This window comes from Choloepus didactylus, chromosome 14 (assembly GCF_015220235.1).
Source record: "Choloepus didactylus isolate mChoDid1 chromosome 14, mChoDid1.pri, whole genome shotgun sequence".
NCBI lineage: Eukaryota > Metazoa > Chordata > Mammalia > Pilosa > Megalonychidae > Choloepus > Choloepus didactylus.
Genome location: NC_051320.1, coordinates 53,964,325 through 53,986,800, shown reverse-complemented (window position 1 = coordinate 53,986,800; position 22,476 = coordinate 53,964,325). Strand labels below are relative to the sequence as shown.

General features: G+C 36.7%; 1 protein-coding gene across 1 annotated transcript in view; it reads left to right on the top strand.

The window, feature by feature from the left end:
* STK3 (serine/threonine kinase 3) overlaps positions 1–22,266 on the top strand; it is a 344,700-nt gene extending 322,434 nt beyond the window's left edge. The window contains exon 11 of the mRNA XM_037802741.1: positions 18,348–22,266. Coding sequence (XP_037658669.1) covers positions 18,348–18,506 — 159 coding nt within the window. The 3' untranslated portion in view covers positions 18,507–22,266. The remainder of the gene's footprint in view (positions 1–18,347) is intronic.
* Positions 22,267–22,476: the final 210 nt, after the last annotated feature.

Below are 22,476 nucleotides of genomic sequence, written 5' to 3'. Positions count from 1 at the left end.
AATATACTGTGCTAAAAAATGGAAAGCAAATCTCTGTTCTTAAAAAAGGGAAAAAAAATCTGCGGTGCCAAATCCGGCCACCAGAGGGTGCTGGATAGCTAGCTGCCTAGCCCTCCCTTAGAGGTTGAGGTCTTGCCCTAGTGAGAGGGATTCAGGAACTGCCATTAATTGTTTCCCTGGAGCTCAGTGGCCTCTTCTTTTTTGGTCCCAAATACCATTGATCTGATAGTGGCTGATCTTCCTGACTTCTCAAGGACCAAGGATCAAGTTGGAAGCCTCTTCCTATCCTTTACAGACCATTACACTCCCTGAGCCAATCAGCTGTTCAGCTTTACCCCCGACTCTTTACAAAAGAAGCCTACCCATTGAGAAGCCACTTTGGTTACATAACAGTTAACTTAGAATGATTTAATTTTATTCTATTCTATTGGTTTCACTTTTGCCGCTATCTCTCAGGTATTCTATAAGTTAATTTCTTAACGGGCTTTAAACAAGTTTTACAAAATAGTTACTAATTATCAACACTTGGTCACTCTGCAAGGTTAAGAACCCTACTACCTCTTAAGAATCAAGTGTCTTTTTTTTTTTTTTAATTCGGAACAGAGATTTGTGGGGGGTGGGAAGTTCCTACAGCTGTCACCTAACAGAACTGACTAGTGAGAAATATGCCCTCTTTAATTTTAGTTCGTAGAATTCCAAATGGTATTAATTAAACGGCAATGAAAAACAATTTCTGGCAATTGAAAAATTATTTAAAAATTAGGAGATAGCTAACAAAATTTTCTACAACTGCCTTAGTGTTTAAAAATACTCTCTCCCTTCTTTTGACAGCATGGTCTTGCACAGCTGGCTGTTCTGACAATAAAAGTGGGCAGTGAGAGTGAGGGTGGTCTACTTAAAAGGCCTCATAGTGAAAACTGTGGAATAAAGCAGTGAACATGATACCAGACAAAAGTGGTGGATTCTTTGCCCGGTGCACTCAAATGACCAATTCCCAAGACACCAGGACTTCAAAGAGAGAGAGAGTTTATTACTAGGCGCAAAGCAGGAGATAAGACAGCCTATCAGCCTAAAAATCTGTCTCCCCGAGTCTAAGGAGTTCAAGGTTTTTATGGATTAAAACAAGGGGAAATGGAGTTGTTACCATTCCTGTAATAAGTGGAAGTAGAAACAAGCAGAGATGGAGCTGTTACCATCTCAGTAACAAGTATAAGCAGAAACAATTTACAAACGGAATGGAGCTATGCTAGAACTGAGCTAACCACTACAAGAACAAGTCAGTGGTTAGTTCTCAGCTGACTCAAGTTCCTTCATTAGCTTTAGGGGGTTGCTTTGTGATTGTAAGACTCTAAAGTTGAAAAAAAAAAACAGATAAAGGGGTACAAGTGGCAAGGTTTTTACAGTCGACAAGTTCACAAGATAAATTCTATGTAGTTTTATAATCATTATCAAAGATCAAGGCAACTGTGTTATAGTTCAGCAATTTCAGGCATTTCCTTCCAACTATTCTAATACACTAGAAAGTAAAAATTAATTTGTATATATTGATTCAGCAGTCATAATCATTTCTTAAATCCTAACTTCTCAGTTACAAACATACCTGTGAGAAGAAAATAACTATCAAGACCATTCCTGATTCTCACAGGGGGTGATTAAAAGAGTTGGGTGGGTTGGTGGCATCAGAGCTGGGGGTGACACAGAAAATCATGTACTCTGTGCTCTAGCAAAAAGAACTGTAGCAGAAAGAGCTCCATTCAAATGGATATTTCCAGTGAAACTTAGGTTAGAACAACTGTGGTAGATCATGGATATCCAGAAATGGGCAATGTTGTATGTACAAGCTTGCAGTATTTGAAGCAGTTTGAAGTTAATTCTTTGCATGTGGTAATTTTCAAAATTATTTCATCCTTCCCAATATTTTATCTTCACTCTGAATCTAGTAAGGCTAAGGAAATATCACTCACAATATTCTTGTTTAAAAGTGCTTTGGAGAACTCTGATGTCTTTTGTTACCAGGTACCAGGCACTGGTCTATTGGGTCATTTATTCAGGATTGGGAATTGCCTGCTATTGTATGCTAATACAAAATAATTTCAAAATAATTATCCAGTGGATAAGCTACTCTTTGAATAGCAATATACAGTGTATGTTAATCACTTACTAACAATATCTTATGAAAAGTCCCTCAATACAACATTGAGTTTAAAAGCCAGAGAGGTTTTTTTTGTTACTTTTTCCACAGGTGGTAAACCAAAAGTATGTCTTTCATTCGGTCAGTAATTAAAGATGCATTTTTCCTTTCATCCTTATTTAAATGGACTGTTTTTAAAAGTCTGAGCTGAAATTTCATCCTGAAAAATAAAATGTAAAGATTTGCTAGCAAAACTACTTCATATTAGTGTATATTATTCAAACCAGAGCTCAAATCCTGATCCCCAAGTTTCCACTATCTCCTGACTTCTCACTAGATCAAAGTGAAATCAACCATTCTTTGTGAAATACCCCAACCTCAGTTCTCTGCTTCTGCCTCCATGTCCACATTAGTCCCAAGGCCACTCTGACAGCTGGTGTCTGGGTCAAGGAAAGATCAAGCCAAAAGCCTGCTGCCTCTGGGAGAGGTGGAAGCTTAGTCCAGCCACAGTGCTGAAAACAGGTTCTGGGAACATCTGGGAACACACGGACTTTACAAGATGTTATTAGAGATAAAATTTGGTTGCCAGATTCTCCATTAAATGGTTGATCCCTAAAACAGTTTTTTAAAAATTAATTTGGTACCATTCTCAGCTCCTTCCCTCCTTCCCCTCAAAACAGAGTCTTTATGGAACATTCATTTACTGTAGTCAGCTAAGTGTAAAATTTTACTTTGTGATAAATTTTTACTGTAAGTTATTTGGTTTGCAAATGATATTGGTATATTATTTTTCATCTTTATTTTCAGTGATTTATACAAACTAGTTTCCCAGTCTAAGATGATGACATAACCTACAAACACTATTGTCCTCTTCTCAAAACAAGAAAGTTCAGTTTGAAATGCTTATGTTTGAAAGTTGATGCCTCCTCCATGAGACATTTTCAAGTTAATAATTAGCTAATTTTTATTTTTGTTTTTACGTTTGCATATTATTAAAGCAGGCATGGATTTTATTTTTTATACATTTTCATAAGAACCTTCCTATCCTTTTCTCCTCCTCTCTCTCTCTCTCTCTCTCTCTCTCTCTCTCTCTCTCTCTCTCTCTCTCTCTCTCCTTCTTTAGTTCCTGTATCTCTTCATGGGGTCTTAATTGAATTTGTACATTTGTCCTTTAATAGATAGGAAACTACAAGTATTATTTCATCCACAAGTTGTTCCATTCTAAAATTAATACCTAAAGTGTTTCCTTTTTGGTAATTTTTACTTTTTAGGGCTCATCTGACAAGTGAAGATAAAGAACTTTGACTAAAATTGATTGGTCTTTTTTTTTTTAATATTTTTGTTATATTTTGAGTTCATGTTTAAAAATAGCTATCAGATCATGATTCTGTTCTGTGATGGGTTTTTTTTGTTTATTCTATGATGTTTTAAAAGAACTACAGATTTAGATGACTCAAAACAGGCTAGGCCTCCCTATGGTTGTGCCTAAGAGCCTCCTCCTGAATGCCTCTTTGTTTCTCAGATGTGGCCCTCTCTCTCTAGCTAAGCCAACATGGCAGGTGAAATCACTGCCCTCCCCGCTACGCGGGATCTGACACCCAGGGGAGTGAATCTCCCTGGCAACGTGGAATATGACTCCCGGGGAGGAATGTAGACCTGGCATCGTGGGACGGAGAACATCTTCTTGACCAAAAGGGGGATGTGAAAGGAAATGAAATAAGCTTCAGTGGCAGAGAGATTCCAAAAGGAGCCGAGAGGTCACTCTGGTGGGCACTCTTACGCACACTTTAGACAACCCTTTTTAGGTTCTAAAGAATTGGGGTAGCTGGTGGTGGATACCTGAAACTATCAAACTACAACCCAGAACCCATGAATCTCGAAGACAGTTGTATAAAAATGTAGCTTATGAGGGGTGACAATGGGATTGGGAAAACCATAAGGACCACACTCCACTTTGTCTAGCTTATGGATGGATGAGTAGAAAAATAGGGGAAGGAAACAAACAGACAAAGGTACCCAGTGTTCTTTTTTACTTCAATTGCTCTTTTTCACTCTAATTATTATTCTTGTTATTTGTGTGTGTGTGCTAATGAAGGTGTCAGGGATTGATTTGGGTGATGAATGTACCACTATGTAATGTTACTGTAAACAATCGAAAGTACGATTTGTTTTGTATGACTGCGTGGTATGTGAATATATCTCAATAAAATGAAGATTAAAAAAAAACAAAAAAAAAAACAAAAGTATCAGGAATCCTGTTTATTTCCAGGTGTTGCTTCATTATTAAAACATAGATATTGTTTTACAATCAGAGTTTCATGATTTGTGATTTTCAGCTGACCTGTAATTATTTTATTTTTAAACTATTTTTATAGATTAAACAAAGTAAATTTGGCAAAGTAAATTTTTAACATCTTTATGACTGTCATAATTTAAATTGTCTTTAGTAATGTGATGTCACTGCAGTTGAAAATTGCATAAATGTTTGTACTCAGTGATATCAGTAAGAATTTTGCCCTCCCAGAGCACTTTATTCCATTCATGTTTGCCCAAGGAGTAAACTGTGGCATTTATTATAATTTTGAATATTTTTTTTGACAGATGCCATTTTTTAAAGAAAAGGATGAGAAGAGATCAGAATAAGTTATTATCGGACATGCAGAATAAACATATAATGGAGCATGAAATTATCCTTTAATGAAATAAATGAAATATTCTGGAAGATGCCCTGATTCTCTCAGATACTCTTTTTGGTTTGTTTCAATTGCGGATGCTCCTACTTGATGCCACATACACACACGCACACACATGTGTACTATGCTAGGATGTTTAGAGGGACTTTTTCTGTTGCCACAGAATTGACACTAGAGTCCACAGATAAAGACAGCAGGTGTTGAGTTCCCCACATTCTAATGAGAGCCACCAACATTTGAAACCAGATACTTCTTTCAAGGATTACTAAGAGCCCAACCGTTTTTCATTCATTCAGTGAATATTTATTAAGTACCTACTATGTGCCAGGCCCTGTTCTAAGTACTGGGATGCAGCTATTTACCTATGCTTATCCTATTTATCCTATCCTATTTATCTTATCCTTATGGAATTTACAGTCTAGTGGCAGGCGAAGAAAGTAGCTCTCCTCTCACCCTGATTGAAGTCAAATGAGGGGTCTTGAAGAGACCCATTCACAGAGACTGGTAGAAAGGAAGACTGGCATCTGGTACCCCAGCCAGTTGCTTGCTGAGCTGTTTGAACCTTCAGACCCACTGAAGCTGCCACTAGAGCAGAGTTCAGTGAGCAAGTTTCTGAGTGTTTGGAGGATATACCAATATAGAGACTAATGCCTCCTTCTCTCCCAAAGATTTCTGTAGGTAGGAGGCTTCTGTATGTAGCAACCAACACCAGCAGGATAAGGATAATGGTGGAATGTGCTGGCAAAGAAGAGACAGAGAGACCTGTCTCCTGCCTTGGGTTCTGGTGTCCCCTGGGGAGTGTGAGAAGGACCTCCGCAGTCTCTACAGCTCTGTAAGAGGAAGTCAGAAATAATACTGCTGCCCAGGCAGCTGCCAGGCCAGATGAGACAATACCCCGCCCAGAGAAGGAGATATTGGACCATACCTGTCCAAGAGAAGTAGGTGCCAGAGTAATACTGGCCTCTACAGCAAGAAATACACACACACACACACACACACACACACACACACACACACACACACACACACACACACACACACACACACACACACACACACACACACAACAGCCCTTCTGAGTATGAACTACCCAAAATCAACCAAACCAGAGCAATACCAGGGAAATCTCTCCCCAACTGATGATTTTCCAGTTGCATAATAAGATCCCACATCTCCTTGCCAGCTCCAAACACTGGAGGAGTTAGGTCTTGAAAAGAGATGGGGAGAACATATCCAGAACCAGACATCATCCTTCCTCCACCACAGGTCTGCAAAGTGCATATTGAGGGGAAGGACAAGATTTATATTTAATGTGAGATAAAAATTTATAATTGGTCTGGACTTTCAATAATTAAAAGTGACCAGAAATCATTGAGACCTGCCTAAGATTTCTTAAGGGATGTGTCAGGGAAATTGGCATAGCACGGCAGGAAAAGTGGATGGAGAAAAATCAAGCTATTTTAAGTTTATATAACAGCTCCACAGAAGTTTGGCTGCCCAATAAGCTAGTTACAGATGTATTTTAAGGTGTGTGTGTGTTTTATCTTTCTTGTTTCCATAACCAATATTAATCATACAGTTAATTTTTTAATTGAAATATATAAAGGAATTGAGTCACTTAATTTGTTAATCCCTCATTTATGGTTTATCAATGTTTTAAAATATTCAAACAAAGTGTTAATGAAAATTACTGAGATTAAGACATCAATCAAAGCTAATAGAACTTTTTCATCTGTCTCCTAAAAGATTTGATTACTTGTTGGGTTCAGGTTGCTCAGAGTTAATTGTCCTGGGCCTAGAATTTTAGAGCTACTTACAGTATAGCAGAGAAGTGCATGAATTAATTTTCTTCCTGATATTTTTAGCAGGAAAAATTGCTTAGTAGCAACTGAGAAGCATAAAAGGAATGGATATTCAACTGCTATTGAGGAATGCAACTAAAATTTCATCATTTCTTTTTAAATGGCCAGGAAACTTTTAAGCTCATATTTCTCCAGAAGATAATTGTAGTAATGCTCATTGGCTTGTAACTCATCTGCTAGATCCAAGTTAACCAGCAAGCACCAAACCAACTATGGTACAGTCTGAATAGACACTGGGAAAGTCTCGCTTGTATGGGAAGGAGACCTGTCTTGTTGGTTTTGTCAGGGTTTATCTTTTTTTCTTGATAAAATTATGGCATAAATCCTAAAGAGAGATGTAGAAATGTGTTTATTTTACTGTAGAGCTGGTTTAATAGAAAAAATGCTTAAAAAATATGTACACTTGGTTCAGAATGCCAGTTATGGCTAAAATTCATTACTATCTAGTAATACTTCACTAGGCACAATCTGGGAGGAGAGAGGGGACTTTTTTTTTCCCCCCAGGAATGCTTCCCTATTTTTAATCTCTAAACAACCTGTTCGAAATTGTTCCATGCGGTAACTGGATTTGGAGGCGCTTTTGAATTTCTTGGGAAACCCCAGAAACAGCTCTCCCAAGGCTCCAATCGAAACTAAGTTAGTGGATCTGATGTTGTCTGAGTCCCTGCATGAGCACCTTTAGCTGTGTGGCCTGGAGTAGGTCACTTCGTCCTTCTGAGTGTCCTCACCTGTGAAACAGGGTTGGTAATAGCTATCTTATAAGATGATTTCTAGGATCAAATAGCTTTGTGCACAGGACTTAGGATAATGTCTATTGATATCCACAAGAAATGGGATAGTAATCCCTTTTCTTTTGGAGAAATCTAAATGAAATTTAAATGTCTTAAGTTTTCTCTATATGCTCTGAGGTGTAAACAGCCAGAATAGAATGCTTCACCAGTTTCCAGTTGCACTCGCAGAATATTTATAGTCATTCACTCAGTCAGCTGAAAACATGGACTCTCAGCTCAGAATACAGTTCCACCTAATCCTCCATCCAGATAGTTAAATAATGTGTGTTTGGGAAAGAGGACTCTGCCAGTAGATTTGATGTTTATGCAACTTTTAAGAGCACATTTTATAAGGGTTATACAGTGAGGAACTCAGCTTTTCTTCTTACACTGTGTCAAGTACCTGGAATGATCATTTTCTTAATTATTTTTGCAAATGTATGTTTTATAAATGTATGTGTAGGGGTATTTTTTAAACAGTTTTCATGGTAGTTTGGATTGTCTTGAAAGCTCTTTTATTGTATTCTTCTCAGTGCCAGAAATGAAATCTGGAAAATGCCTTAATATTATCAAATTTTTATTTTTTTTTAAACTTTAAGTAGTACCTAATATTCCTGTTGCTTGGTTTTACTGGCAGAAGACACCTAACCTGGTTTTTTATATATTAACTAGTCAATGGACTTGACTGGATTTTTGCTGGTATTTTGGTGTGTTTCCTGCTCTCGTTGTTAGTAAAATGAGTGAGGCAGCCTCCATGAACAGTGTTTTGTGAAACCAAACCAGATTCTGCTCAACACAGTAAAAATTAGAGCTAAAATGGAATATTAGGGGAAAAGGGAGTGTGATGCTCCAGGCCACAAACAGTTCAAGACAGTCTGAGGCATACACTGGTAAATCTTAGAAAATGCTGTAGGCAATTCAGCATCAACATTGCCATAGAAAATTATTGTTGTTAGCCATTCTGTTGATAGTTCATATTGTAAGAATTGTTAGCAGATGGGAAAATAGATGAGTCAGGATTCAGTATTAGCAATCCATATTTTTTTAATCACAGGCCACTAATAAGGTCTGTAGCATCTGTGAGATTTATTTAAACATGTTGCTAGGAAGAGTTTGTTTTCCCAGTAAATATAGCAAACCTTGTACAGAATCTTCTTGGTCGACTACTTGACTAAATATGTTAACATAAACATATAAGATCATTTGCCTCATTGTGGTGGTATCTCGTTTTTTTTGACAGACTGATCATACCAGCACCTTGTGGTCTCATTAAATCTGAAAATGTCACCTTTACACATTTTAAAACTTCATAAGCCTATCTGTTTCTCCTGTTTTTTTAGATTAAAAGTTATTTTAAAAAGCTCTGTACATCAGAGATTTTGACAAAACAGAAAATAATATTTAAAAATGTATTTTCCCCTAAACATGAAATATCCTAAAAAGTAATTCCTTAACACTTGAATGTGTTATTTTAGGTTTTATAGTATTCTTGAAAACTTGTAAACCTGTATACTTGTAAACTTAAAGATAAGTTCTAATTTTACTGGCAACTCTTCTTTCTGATCAGTAATAAGCGGCCTTTCAATACTTTTCGTAGAATTCAGAATAATTCTAATTATTAAAAGTTTGAACTATCAGAATTACCAGTGAGGTTGATTCAAACTTGTTTCCGTCTTACCTTATGTCACTGAATTCTTTGTGCTGCTGTGTTATGCAAGATCTAATAAATGAGTTGTTAAATTATATAGTTCTTTTACTTAGATTTTCTTTTTTTTTTATTTTTTAGGATACAGAGATGTAATATTTTTGGATATTGATGTATAATCTTCTTACCTCCTGGATGCAGTGCAGTAATCATGTGCAGCATTTCTATTCACTGTGGCCTTCCTAACTGAATACCTAAAAACCATTTCCAGTTCAGCTCAGGGAAGACCCTGGGAGCTCCTCGGCAGCACACCACATTGGTGGTGACTTAACATTTTGAACTCTCTGGCAGTACATTATTAAGAATAACAAACTTGGTCACTTTGGATTTCTATCCAAATAACTTTTACTATTTGGGGGCATGACCAAGTTTCCAATGAAGTTTCGTATTAGACTATTACTTAAGTATTTGAACATGCAGAATTAGAGTATGTTTGTCCTCTGATAGAAATCAGTTACCATGTTTCCATTCCCTTTTGCCTTCCTGTCCCCTTTCCTCTCCTACTTGAAAACCGCCTGAGAAAATCTGTTAGATTTTAATGAAAGAAGTACAAAACTTTGTCAGTTTGAATCATGAACTCGAATGAGTCAGAAATGGATACTTTGAGAATATTGTAAATACCACCCTCCCCCCTCCCCAAAGATTTTATAAGAGTCAAACTGGAAGGTGGGTCTTGTTTTCCTTCTGAACCAGACAGGAGAAGAGTCATGTTCCTGAGATTCCACACCCTTTTATAAAACTTCCTATATCATGAACTTGGCTTCATTGAGGATCAAATCTAATGCAGAGCCTTGCAGTGTATTATAGAAAGCTTATAAAGTTGCCATTTTTCTTGCCCCAACTGCTAGTGTTTTACTAGTAACAAAACCTGGTTAGGATGAGAAGGTAGAGGGAAAAGAAGAAGCATGCACACATATAAGTAAAGAATGGAAATTGAAAAGGTAAATGTAGGATTTTACCCTCAAAACTTGTTAACACAATATAGTAATTGAATTCCAATAATCAATATAGCATAATGGGAAAAAAGTATTGATCAGAAAGAGATCTCTCTGCCATTAACCAGCAGTATAACCTTTAGTAAGCTAACTCATTTCCTCGTCTAAAATGTGGAACTTAGAGTATATCATGCTAAGGTTCTCTTTTGCACTGAGATTCCAGGAAGGTGTATCTCATAACCTAACTTTATAGTTTATGCTTCTGTTAAATAAATAGCTTAATTTAGTCACATACAATGGTTTTTAACAATCCTAGATCTCAAAATGTGTTTTTTTCAGGCCTACACAATTTCACCTTACTCAGTTTAAATCTTGTATGGAAATTGATTCTATTTTCTACCTTTATTAATGTGTTGTGCTCCCTGGTATTTGTCATTTCAAATGTCCAGGAAAAGTGAAATTTCTTGTAAATAGGAAAAAAAGCCCCAGTTGATAAAGCAATACTGTTCCAAAACTCATCTCTTTTACTTTGACTATGTCTTTTCAAAGTTTTGCTTCCACTATCTTTGCATTCAAGTTCTTCCTCTTACTACACACTTCAGTTAATTTATTCACTTAATCAAGTACGTGTCCTTAATATTTGTAAAGATTTTAAAACCACAATCTACTTTGATGTAGTTAAGCTTGAAGATTTTTGAACCATTCTTAGTTGTGCAAGTTCTGTTTTACCATTGCATTCAAAACTAAATTTTATTAAATAGAATTAGCCTAAAACATATAATAGTCATTTCCAGATGAGTTACTCATTTTTCTTTATTTATTTGCAGTGTATGCTTATTCTAAAATCCCTCTGTTTACTGACTTGGCTTACTGAATAATAAACTCTGACAGATGAAGATCAAAGTCAAGATACTCCAACTCTAGTTTACCTATGCATTTCATTTGAAATTAGTAATCTAGCACATGTGCAGCTACTTTGTGTTTCATGTATGGTAGAGAGATGGTTCATAAGTAACATTTCTTGCCTATATTAAAAATACATGATTTCAAGTTGATATACCACAATCTCTGGTGATCCATGAACATAACAATTCTGAAGTGATTTCCCTTCCTTTTTACAGGTTTTCAGGAAACCAATATAGCTGATTTTGATGAAGGAAACTTTTGTCACTAATTCCGGAGGCTCAAATTTTCTTTCTAATATTATCCTTAATAGCACAAAACTTTTAATTTGGATCAGCATGTTAAATGGGTTTTAATGGATTGTATGATATTTTAGGACCCTTTTTGTCAGTATGAGCCTCTATAAAATTTTATCTGGTTTGTGAATCTGTTTAGCTATTAAACCATTGAGCAGTACTGTTTTCCAAGAAATTGAGAAAAGCTGTCTCTGCCATGTTTCTCTCCCAAAACCATTTTCCTGCCTGTGGGAGGCTTGATAGCTAGAGAAACACAGAATGCTAAATGTATATTATTAGGACTTTATCAGAAATCAAAACCCAGCCAAAAGTTTATATCTATAAATTATACCTACTGTATAAAAAATGAAAAATTCTGCCAGTTAACTTCACATTTTTTTTTGTTTAGTTTATACAATACTATAATCTAGAGGTATTTAGAAACCTACCATTATTACCGTTCTATTAAAGTGAGCAGAGCCTCTAACTACAAATGCAAAGGTTTGGGAATTGTGTTCTATTGAATACCGTAAATGTATTGTAAAATCAGGAAGAAAACCTTTTTTCCCGGTGTGATCTTATCCCTGTCAAAGGCTTCACTTACAGACTGAATGCTTATGATTCCCTAAATCTGTATCTTTAGCTTGATATTCTCTCCTGAGCTCCAGTACCTCAAATTACAACACATATCTAATGTCTTGACCTTGATGTCTTGCTTTATATCTTAAACTCAACAAGACTAAAACCAATTCCATTAACTGCCTTCCTTTATTAATCAATATCTACCCATTACCGAGTCTTGAAGCCAGAATAGTCCTTAACCCTTCTGTCTTCCTGACCCTTTATAATTAGTCAACAAAAGAAATCCCTGTTAATGCTACTTTCAGATCTCTCCAATTCTTCCTCTCTCCTCAACCTCTTACTTCCATTGTCCTGGTTCAAGCTCACCCTCTCACTAAGCTGATGGGTCTCCTGCCTCCATTTTTTTTCCATGGCAATCCATTTTCAAACCTGCTATAAGAGATATTTTTCTAAATCTCATGGCTAATCATGTTACCAATTATGCTCAAAATTTACAGAAAATTTGTAGCAACATACTCAAGGCCCTTAGCATTCTCACCATGTCCTCTCCTGCCTCACCTCCTAATCCTTCACCCCACTGGATCCTTTGCAGCCCAGCAGTCTGCCAGACATCTCCAAAGATGCCATCCATCTGTGTGCTTTGTATGTTTCTGCTCATGTCATTACCCTTTTCCCCTCTCCTATTCCCCTTCTTCTTAGCTTATTCATCCTTCACCCTGTTAGATGTGCATGGACCTTTCATACCCACTAGACTGTAAACTCTTTGTGAGGAAGAAGAGTGTTTTATTTATCTCTGTATCTACAGTGCTTGGTCCATAGACAATCTCAATAGTATTTTAATACATGACTGCGTGGTGGTATGCTCTGTAGTTCTCCAGCAGCCAACCTAAAAGATGGCTATATATGTAGCTTAGGCAGAAGTCCTAACCGCAGCCTTACAAAGCCGCACATCTGAAATTGGATTTATTTTTTTAAATGCAAACAGTAGAAATAGCTACAACAAGCTTCAGCACTAAAGCCATGCACTTGCTTAAAACAGCCTTAGGCTGTCACTTGGAACCTATTTATTCTTAACTCCATGCCTTATAAGATTGTTTAATTGCTTTCCTGAATCCCAATAGATTAGCAGAGATTGAGTAATGATAGAAGGGTATTTGCCCAATGATAGCCATGAAAAGGAGCTGCTACTTCCCCTCAAATTAAGATAAAAAGTCAAGATGAAGAAACAAAATTAATATGCAGCACAGATTAGTAATAGATATTAATGATGACTCACCACCAAGGAAAGTTTTCTTTAGTTCCTACATTGTCCGCTTTAGAAGACAGCATGGTCTGTAAAATATTTTATAAAGATTTTCCACTCAAAATGGTTGAAATAGTTTTAGCATTGAAAGAACTGTGATTTAGGTACTTCATGAATTCCCTTATGCAAAACACCTAATTCCCTCATGATGCCAAATACTGGTTCCTCAACATCACAGACCTTCACAAATTTTACTTATTGAAAATATAAAGGTCTATCAAAGGAGGAAATTTTTCTTCTAAGTAGCTGCTTTCCCTGAATTTAATCCATTACTGTAATATAATATTTATAAACTATTGGCAGTTTGCCCCAGATAGGGTGGTACAAGTTATTTACGAGAATATCTTAACATAAAAATTTTAAAGTAATTATAATTGTTTGCTTTGTCTGGTGTTATTTCCCCTCATCTTAAAGTAACCCATTCCTTTGAGTCATTTTCTGTATTTCTATCTAAATACCTCCCTTCATGCCAAGCTATTTAGCAGTATAGTTAAATAGTTCCTAGGCATGTACATATTCTCTAAATATTTTTTTGGAATCTCTGGAGTGGGAGCATGAAATTCATGCCAAAAATTCAATTATAAGATAATACATTCTTGCATAATCACATACTAAATTATGTGATTTAAATTATAAAGGTTATATAGCAATTCAGAGATGGGAATGATTAACATGGGCTGAAATAGAGAAGAGGCCGTGATGAATGCAGAAGTGGAATTGCATCCTCTGTGACCGCTGAGCAGATCTTTCTCAGGGAAAGGGACTGGACTCCAGATGGGTTCCACTGGCCTTCTACCCACCAGCCCCTGTTTATACAGCTCAGAAAGTTTGGAGGTTCCATGCTAGCTTATTCTTTATCCCCACAGTGATCTGAACAGTACTGAGCATATAACAGATGCGTGATTAATACTTAGATTAAAAATTAGTGAAGAAGGACTAACAGATAATATAAGACTATATATGATATGTAAACATTTATAATAATATAATAGGCTAACTTCTTTTTTTCATGTGTGACTAAAAAATAACAGGGCAGATTTTACACCTACCAGAGCTTCTTGTACACCAAAATGACGGATATTTGTCTTCATAGTCAGCGTCCTGGGAATCTGTACACTCTTTCCTGCCATTCCTCAACATATTTCTGGAATTCTTTTGAATTTCCTTCAGAGCCTGTGATTCATTCTTATCAGTATTCTCAGAGGTGACAAATCTTTTTCTGTTGACAGTAGATTTGATTTTTGGAAGCAGGAGTCACTTAGGGCCAGGTATGGTGAGTAAAGTGGATGATCAAGCTGAGGAGTGCCATTTTTGGTAAAAATTGAGATTGTGACTGTAAAGTGATGAGAGTGTTTTCTGGCTTGTCTCATAAAATAACTCTAAAGATAATTACCATCTTAAAACAAGAAATAAGGTGCAAGTTTTATCACTTTAAAATCAAGTTCTGGATTACTCTTACGTAATTTTCCTGCTCCAGAATTGATCATGGCTGAAGTCTAAACCCTGCTTTGCCTGGCTTTCGGGGCCCCATCAGGCCTCTCCAGCCTTACTTCCTGTCCCCACCCCCCGACACACACACACACACACAGTCCTACTCTGAGCCCTTCATTCTCTAGTGTTAGTCCTTCTTCCTTAACATGCAAGGGCCTCTTCCTTGGGGTGACCTTGCTCACTGCTTTGAGGTGCCTTCCTCTCTGGAAGCACAGTCCCTGCTCCCTGAAGGGATTCTCGTCTCTCCCTGAGTTCCTGTGAAATTTATGTAGAGTCTCCTTTCCTTTTCTTGGGAATCTGTTTAAAAAACAAATAAAACAGAAAACATGGAGGGAGGGATGTTCCTATTTACTGTTGATGAGAAGGCAGAAGCTGTAGCTTTCTGAAGGTCAGTGTGGTGGTTCCACAAGAAGCTAACTATGTGGGGGCCATAAGGTCCTCCAGCCTCATTATGGGTGTGTTCTTAGAAGATCTGAGAGGAGAGACATGAATGGACATTTGCACATTGGTGTTTATGGAGGCAGTATTCATGATTTGCAGTGGGTGGAGGTGGCCTAAGGGTACATGGACTGATGAACAGAATGGTGAACTGTGGTGTATGCATACAATGAAATATTGAGCAACTCCGAGAAGGAGTGAAGCTGTGAGACTCCCATAGAGGTGAATGGATCCTGTAGACAGCATGTTGAGTGAAGTACGCCAGAAACAAACACAAACACTATAGTGCCTCACCGATATGGACTAACTACAATGTGTAAACTCGGAATTGAATCTTAGAGTGCAGCCTAACAGGGAATGATTGTTGTAATGGTCCCTAGATTGTAAGCTCTTACAACGGTCAAATCTATTCCTGAATTGTAATGGCTGTCTCCAAACTCTGAGATGATCCCTTTGTGTATATAACCTGATTGGTCTCTGGAACACTGAGTATCTGTGTGACACCTGAAACTCAGCTAGAGCTCGGCAGATCTGAATGTCAGTATTAGCGCATACAGCAACTGTTGAAAAAAAAAAAAAGGCTGAAAAAGATCCTAGACTTCAATTAGAGATATGAATGAAGCAGATCTGGTTAAGACTACAACAAATCAGGCCAAAGGGGAAAGGTTGAAACTGACTGTGTGTTAAAACTTCAACTTCCATGTGAGACCAAGAGAAGAGATGTTTATTTGGTGCAGTATCTATATTTTCTATACAATAAAACTTCCACAGTCAGTTTGTTCAAACACCACAATTACATGGAACTTTGAATAGGAAGTGAGATATGGTAGGTTTCTATAGGTTACAGTGAAATAGTGACACATCCCAAAGTAATTTGGGCAGAGAATAAAAATATGTATGCAGGGCCCCCCTGAGGAGCTGGGGGAAAATGCAGCAGTGTTGGACTTCCTCACCTGGATTGTTGCTCATGTTCTCACAAACATTGAAGACTAACGGCTTGGTATGCTGAGGCTTCTATCTTGGGGATTGCCCTTATGAAGCTTATTACTGCAAAGGAGAGGCTAAACCTGCTTGTAATTGTGCCTAAGAGTCTCCCCCTGAGTGCCTCTTTGTTGCTCGGATGTGGCCTCTCTCTCTAGCTAAGCCACCTCGGCAGGTGAACTCACTGCCCTCCCCCCTACGTGGGACCTGACTCCCAGGGGTGTAAATCTCCCTGGCCATGCAGGATATGACTCCCAGGGATGAATCTGGACCCAGCATTGTGGTATTGAGAACATCTTCTTGACCAAAAAGGGGATGCGAAATGAAGCAAAATAAAGTTTCAGTGGCTGAGAGATTTCAAATGGAGTTGAGAGGTCACTCTGGTGGGCATTCTTAATGCACTATATAGATAACATTTTTAGGTTTTAATGTATTGGAATAGCTAGAAGTAAATAACTGATAATATCACACTCCAACCCAGTAGCTGTGACTATTGAAGACGATTATGTAACAACATAGCTTACAAGGGGTGACAGTGTGATTGTGAAAACTTTGTGGATCACACTCCCTTTATCCAATGTATGGATGGATGAGTAGAAAAATGGAGACAAAAACTAAATGAAAAATTGGGTGGGATGGGGGAGTGGTTTGGGTGTTCTTTTTTACTTTTATGTTTATTTTTTATTCTTACTCTCATTCTTTCTTATGTAAGGAAAATGTTCAAAAATAGATTGGGGTGATGAATGCACAACTAGATGATGGTACTGTGAACAGTTGATTGTATACCATGGATGACTGTATGGTATGTGAATATATCTCAATAAAACTGAATTTAATTAAAAAATTCAAATAGCAACAACTCCATTTTTAAGTACTATTGCAAATAAATTTGAAAAAAAAAATGAAAACAAAAACAAACAAAAATAAAATAAATAAAACAAAAACAACAGACTCTCTTCAGGAGAATGTGACCATGATCAGGCAGAATTTTGCACATGAGAAGCTTATTCATGATCTTGATTTAAGAATTTCTCACTATAATCTGTACCACACAATATAGGGCTTAATTGTACAGAGTCTTGCATCAGTCCCTAAATGTTTATAGTTGCTAATGTTATCCTTCCAACTAATTTGTAAGTTTCTTAAGAGCAAGGAAACAATTTAGTACTGCTTGCTTTGCCTACAGTACCTAGCAAGATGCTGATATTTAAAAACATCCTGTAAATCATTAGGATTTAATAGATTTTTTTTTAACCAGCTGCCTACCATCATTGCTTTAATGCTCAATTTTTACAGGAAACAATTTTCGATTTTTTTAATGTTAATAAGATAAAAACCCAGGGTATTAAGATATGTATTTCAGGGCATATCATAAGCCCTCAGTTGACATCCTTAAAATATGTTTCTCATGAGATAATCCATATCACACTGGTTTTCCATGTAAATAAATACAGAGACACTCAGGGTGCCATGGATCCTATTATATAGCAGAACAGACTTTGTCCCCCCCTACACACAACATGAGGCTTCTCTCTTAGCGTTACACAGAAAACCAGTAAAGGATGTGTCCTTGTTGTCTCCAGAAGCCAGCATAATCAGTGGGGTCTGACTATAATGTATACAATGACAAGTTGACAGGCACTTCATTTTCAAATTGGCCCAACCCACATCAGACCTTACATAGGCTTGTTTGTATCAGGTTTTGGAAATTTTGCATCATAAATTAAGAACCCTAATTTATCTAAATGCTTGGGGTAAAACATTCTGGTTAATTGAATTTTCAGATTAACTGAGATCTTAAAATTTAACCATTTGGTAAAATGCAAGATAGAATGATTAATTTAACCTGTATTAGATCTTATCACATTCTTGGGTGCGCTCTGCATGTGTCTATAATTATTGGAGCACTCTATAGCTGCAGTGCTAATATTGGAAAAGGTTAGAGTGAATGTATCCAGAACATAGCCTGAAAGCTGGTTTGTTGTGGTTCTGGGTTTGTCTTTTTTGCCTTTTTTCAACAAATACGTTTCTTCAGCTTATTTTTCTCATTTGCTCTTTCCTAAAAGCAAAGTTTCTGATTGTCATGTTGCAGATCACTTGAGGTTCTTGCAAGATGTGGCTTCTGGGTACTTCAGTGAAAGAATTCCTATATTAAATTTTTGAACCTTATTTCAAAGATGATGTAAAACATTTGCTGAAATATTCATGGTAAAACTTACTAGACTTTATAATGTAGATAATTCCACTATATTTTCATTTTTTTTTTTTCTATCTCCAGTTAAAAAATCTAAGTTTAGAAGAACTACAGATGCGGTTAAAAGCGTTGGACCCTATGATGGAACGAGAAATAGAAGAGCTTCGTCAAAGATACACTGCGAAAAGACAACCCATTCTGGATGCAATGGATGCAAAAAAAAGAAGACAGCAAAACTTTTGAGTCTAATTTCTTCTCTGATTTTTTTTTTTATCTGTATAGCTATTCTGGAGACCAAGAACCACTAAGAATTGAAGGAATATCATGTTTGTTTTGTTTCTTAATCCCTAAGATTTCAGCTGTACAACTGGGCAAAAGTCAGAAATTGATGGTACATACCCAGGTGAATTCCCAAAAGGCAGAATTTATAGCTGTAGTCTCTATATTTTCATTTTTAAAATGAAATGAAAACAGCAGAACGTATTCTCTTTACCTGTCAGTTGTCAACTAGATTATAAAATGAAGGCTGTATCCAAAAACCTTGAAAATCCAAAGCTATGGTTTAATTGTACAGTACCAAAGGCTTTCTGTTACTCTTCATCCCTATGTAGTAGTTTATTTATTGTATCCCCTTAGGTCAACTTATTTATTTATGCTATCTCACTTTGTTTTCCTTTTTAAGGACAAGATCAGGGTAGCTTTGGTGAAGGAAGGGGACATATTAATAGCTGACAATGAATAACCACATTACACTTTCAGCCAGGAACTAGTACAGTCCTTGACTTCCAGGATAGTTTTCCAATAGAAACAAAGCAATAGTAGCAATAGCACCCGACTGGAACAGGCATTTTTTGTACTGAAGCAATAATTGAAATTTTATCTAATTTTTTTTTCATTTTTGATGTTTGGTGCAAATAGAACTATATGTATTTAGGTAAATAGAGCTACATTGTTTAAAACCAAAGAATTCAATGGAACCTTGGCACCAAAAATAGTGTGGTAATTACCTAAAAAGAAATTAAATCTGAAGACAAATGTAGTTTATTAATATTGTTTCATATTTCATGCATAGGTCTGAAAACTAAACTGTATCAAACTGTAATAAGCTTCTCAAATTTGGTTCTATGGCAATGTGCTCTATTGTCACAGGACTTTTTTTTTTTGTTTTCCTTTATTTCCTGGGAATTGGTAAACATCATGTGCCTGATGATAACAAAATAGCAAAAACATTTCTACTCAACTGTACAAGTCTTGGGGACTGGGGAAAAAAAGATTAAAACCGTTAAAAAGAAACTCATTTCTAAGCTGGATGAACATTTGTATGATTGAATTGGGACCAGTCATTTCCTAAGCTACATAGGGCCGTCTTGACAGTATTTATTCTTTTGTGTGTTTAATTTCTCCATGTAAATGATAAAGACAAATAAATTTTACTGTGCCACCCAGTACATTTCATCTCTGTACCTGGACTTGGTCTCTTCCAAGAAAGGAAGGTATATGAGGACAGGTTTGATGATGCCTTGGTAACTTCAGTGACTTAACATCACACAGGTTATTTCGCACTCCTGCTCCATGCTATCCAGGGTGGCAGGACGACTGCTCCTATCATCATCAGCCAGGGACCCCACCTGTAGAGCCTCCACCATCTGCAACACAGTCGTCACCACAGCAGAAAGAAGGGGACCCTGGAGAGACTCATACTAGCTCCAGCTGGCAGCGGCACATGTCCGGCTGCCCACAACCAGCATTCAAAACCAGTCACATGGCCACTCCTGGTTTCCAGGGAGGCAGGGAAGTGCAACCTTGCCAGTCGCCTGGAGGAGAGAGAGTGAGAAATGCTGGTGATATGCCCCAGAAGATGCGTCATCTCTGGAAAGCTTCCATTCCTCTTTAAAATGGCATTTGTGCCCCCAGGTAATGCCTTGATGTAGTGTTTGTTCTGTTGAGTCCTTATGAATAGTAAATTGTGTAATTGGATGTAAATTACAAGACTGTAAAAATATGGTAAATTTTGAAAAATCTTTTAAAAGTTTATTAAAAATGGAGATTGAATTTGTAATATCTGCTTCAACCACAACTTTATTGCGGCCTATTTAGGAGTCAGATGAGTTGATCAACTCATACCCTACCCTTTTTTTTTTCCCTTTGTTAATTGTTTTTCTTTTGAATAATTGGTTTAGTACCTTGCCTGACTTGATGGAATCAAATAACTGATTTGCTATCATCCAAGCAAAACCACCTATGTGAAATGGGCAAGAGACCTCTGACGATTATTTGTCTCCAGGTTGCTAAATTAGAAAATTTATGCAAATTAAGTCAATGAGGCCTGTTAACCACTCTTACTAATTCAGTCCTAACAAAGCCCTCCTTTTAATAGTTCATGTGGAATGTGCCAATCACATCATAATTTTTATATAAGTAGACTTGGTAGTCTATGGTTCTATCTATTAAAATATATATATACTCACAAACACACACCTATATATATTTAAGAGAATTAAGAGCAATTGGTGTTTTATTTTAGAGCCTTAAGATGCTCCAGAACATTTTAGAATAATCTATTTTAAAATTTTTCCTATCTTCTCACCTCCTATCCCCTACCAATTTAAAAAAAAAAGAATTTGCAATAAGCTTTGAAGAACCGAAAGCCATGAAAGAAACCTTCAAGTATAGTCAAACCTTGATTAATCAGGATGCTCAGGAAAGTGTTTTTCTAGTTATTTTAATGAGTTTAAGAAGAAACATTAAATTATTTTAACCTTGGTTGCTGGAAACTTTCCAAAAATAGATAACTGTACTCTCTGCATCCCCATCTTTTAATAAATGCAGTGTTGTGAATGTAATTGATGCTAATGAGTCAGGGTTTCATCTTTGAAAACCCAGCATCATTGTATATGTTGTCCTGAGATGAGTAAGTTTTTCTTTGACTTAATGAACTTAGATGACTCATCTCTACCAACTTAGAATACACTTAAATAGATTATTTTAACATAGTCTTATGTTTAAAATATGACCTATTTTGGCCAATATAAATTGGAGAAGAAACCATGATTTATTTAAATGAATTTCAAAATAATAGCACCTACTATTCGGGCACTTACTGTGTATCACACACTGCTAAGCACCCTTACATACATTGCTTGCACGCTTATATATTTTTTTCCTCTGTTTATTTACTCAATCCCCAGGTTTATTATAATCACTGAAGAATATGTAACGTCTCTAAATGGAAGTTATATAATACATTAATAAGATGCTTTGAACTTAGCAATAGGGAATCTTTCCAAATTGCTGACACATTAGTATTCAATAGGAAAGCTATTTTTGTTTCCTATCCTGTATGTTAACAGATTAATGATGAAAATAAATCCTGAAAATACAAATGATATAACATTCTAAATAGGGCATCATTAAAAAAAAATAATTGGAGTTAAAATGCATCACTACATTGTTATTAGAAACAGGCATTTAATTAGGTGTTTCATCAAAATGCTATTTTGGATTACTAGGTATTCTTATTTGGCACAAAAGGCTAAGAATCTGGGGTCTAATGAGAAAACCACTTTTCTTTGCTCTCTGAGCAATCTGATGGGACCTGGATCCATCCACAATGAAGTTTCGTGTGCCTTTGTTGGGTAGTCTGTGCCACTGGGTGGTGGCTTGTACTCCAGGGAGTCAGTCGGCTTCTCCCTGCTCCACATTGACACAGAACCCTTTCAGCCTCAGCCAGCCGCTTCCTTGGATCACATACAAAGACCTCAAGAGAGAATACAGATGATAATAAGAACTTTAAAGAGACATTAGGCAGCATCATGGAAGGAACATGACCTCAGAAATTAAAGTACTTGTGTTCAAATCGCAGCTCTTAGTATACAGCTCTGTTGTCCTGGGCGAGATAACCATTCAGCCAATCTGTGTCCTAATTTCCTCATCTGTAATAAAGCAGCTGTTGTCAAGATCAAATGATCGAGTGTATGTAAAGTATTTAACAAAATGCCTGGCACATGGCTCATAGATACTAGTTTTAAAAATAAACTTTTAAACCTTTTCAGTTTAGTGTATCATTTGGCAAGAATGAAGAGGACTCTGATCTTCATTAGTAAGCAAGTTTGTTGTAACTTCTAAAGTGCATCAGAGTCTCCTAGAACGCCGGTATGTCTTCCCTTTAGGGCCTGACCTACTCTCAGGTGGTGACTTGCATGAGGGAAAATCT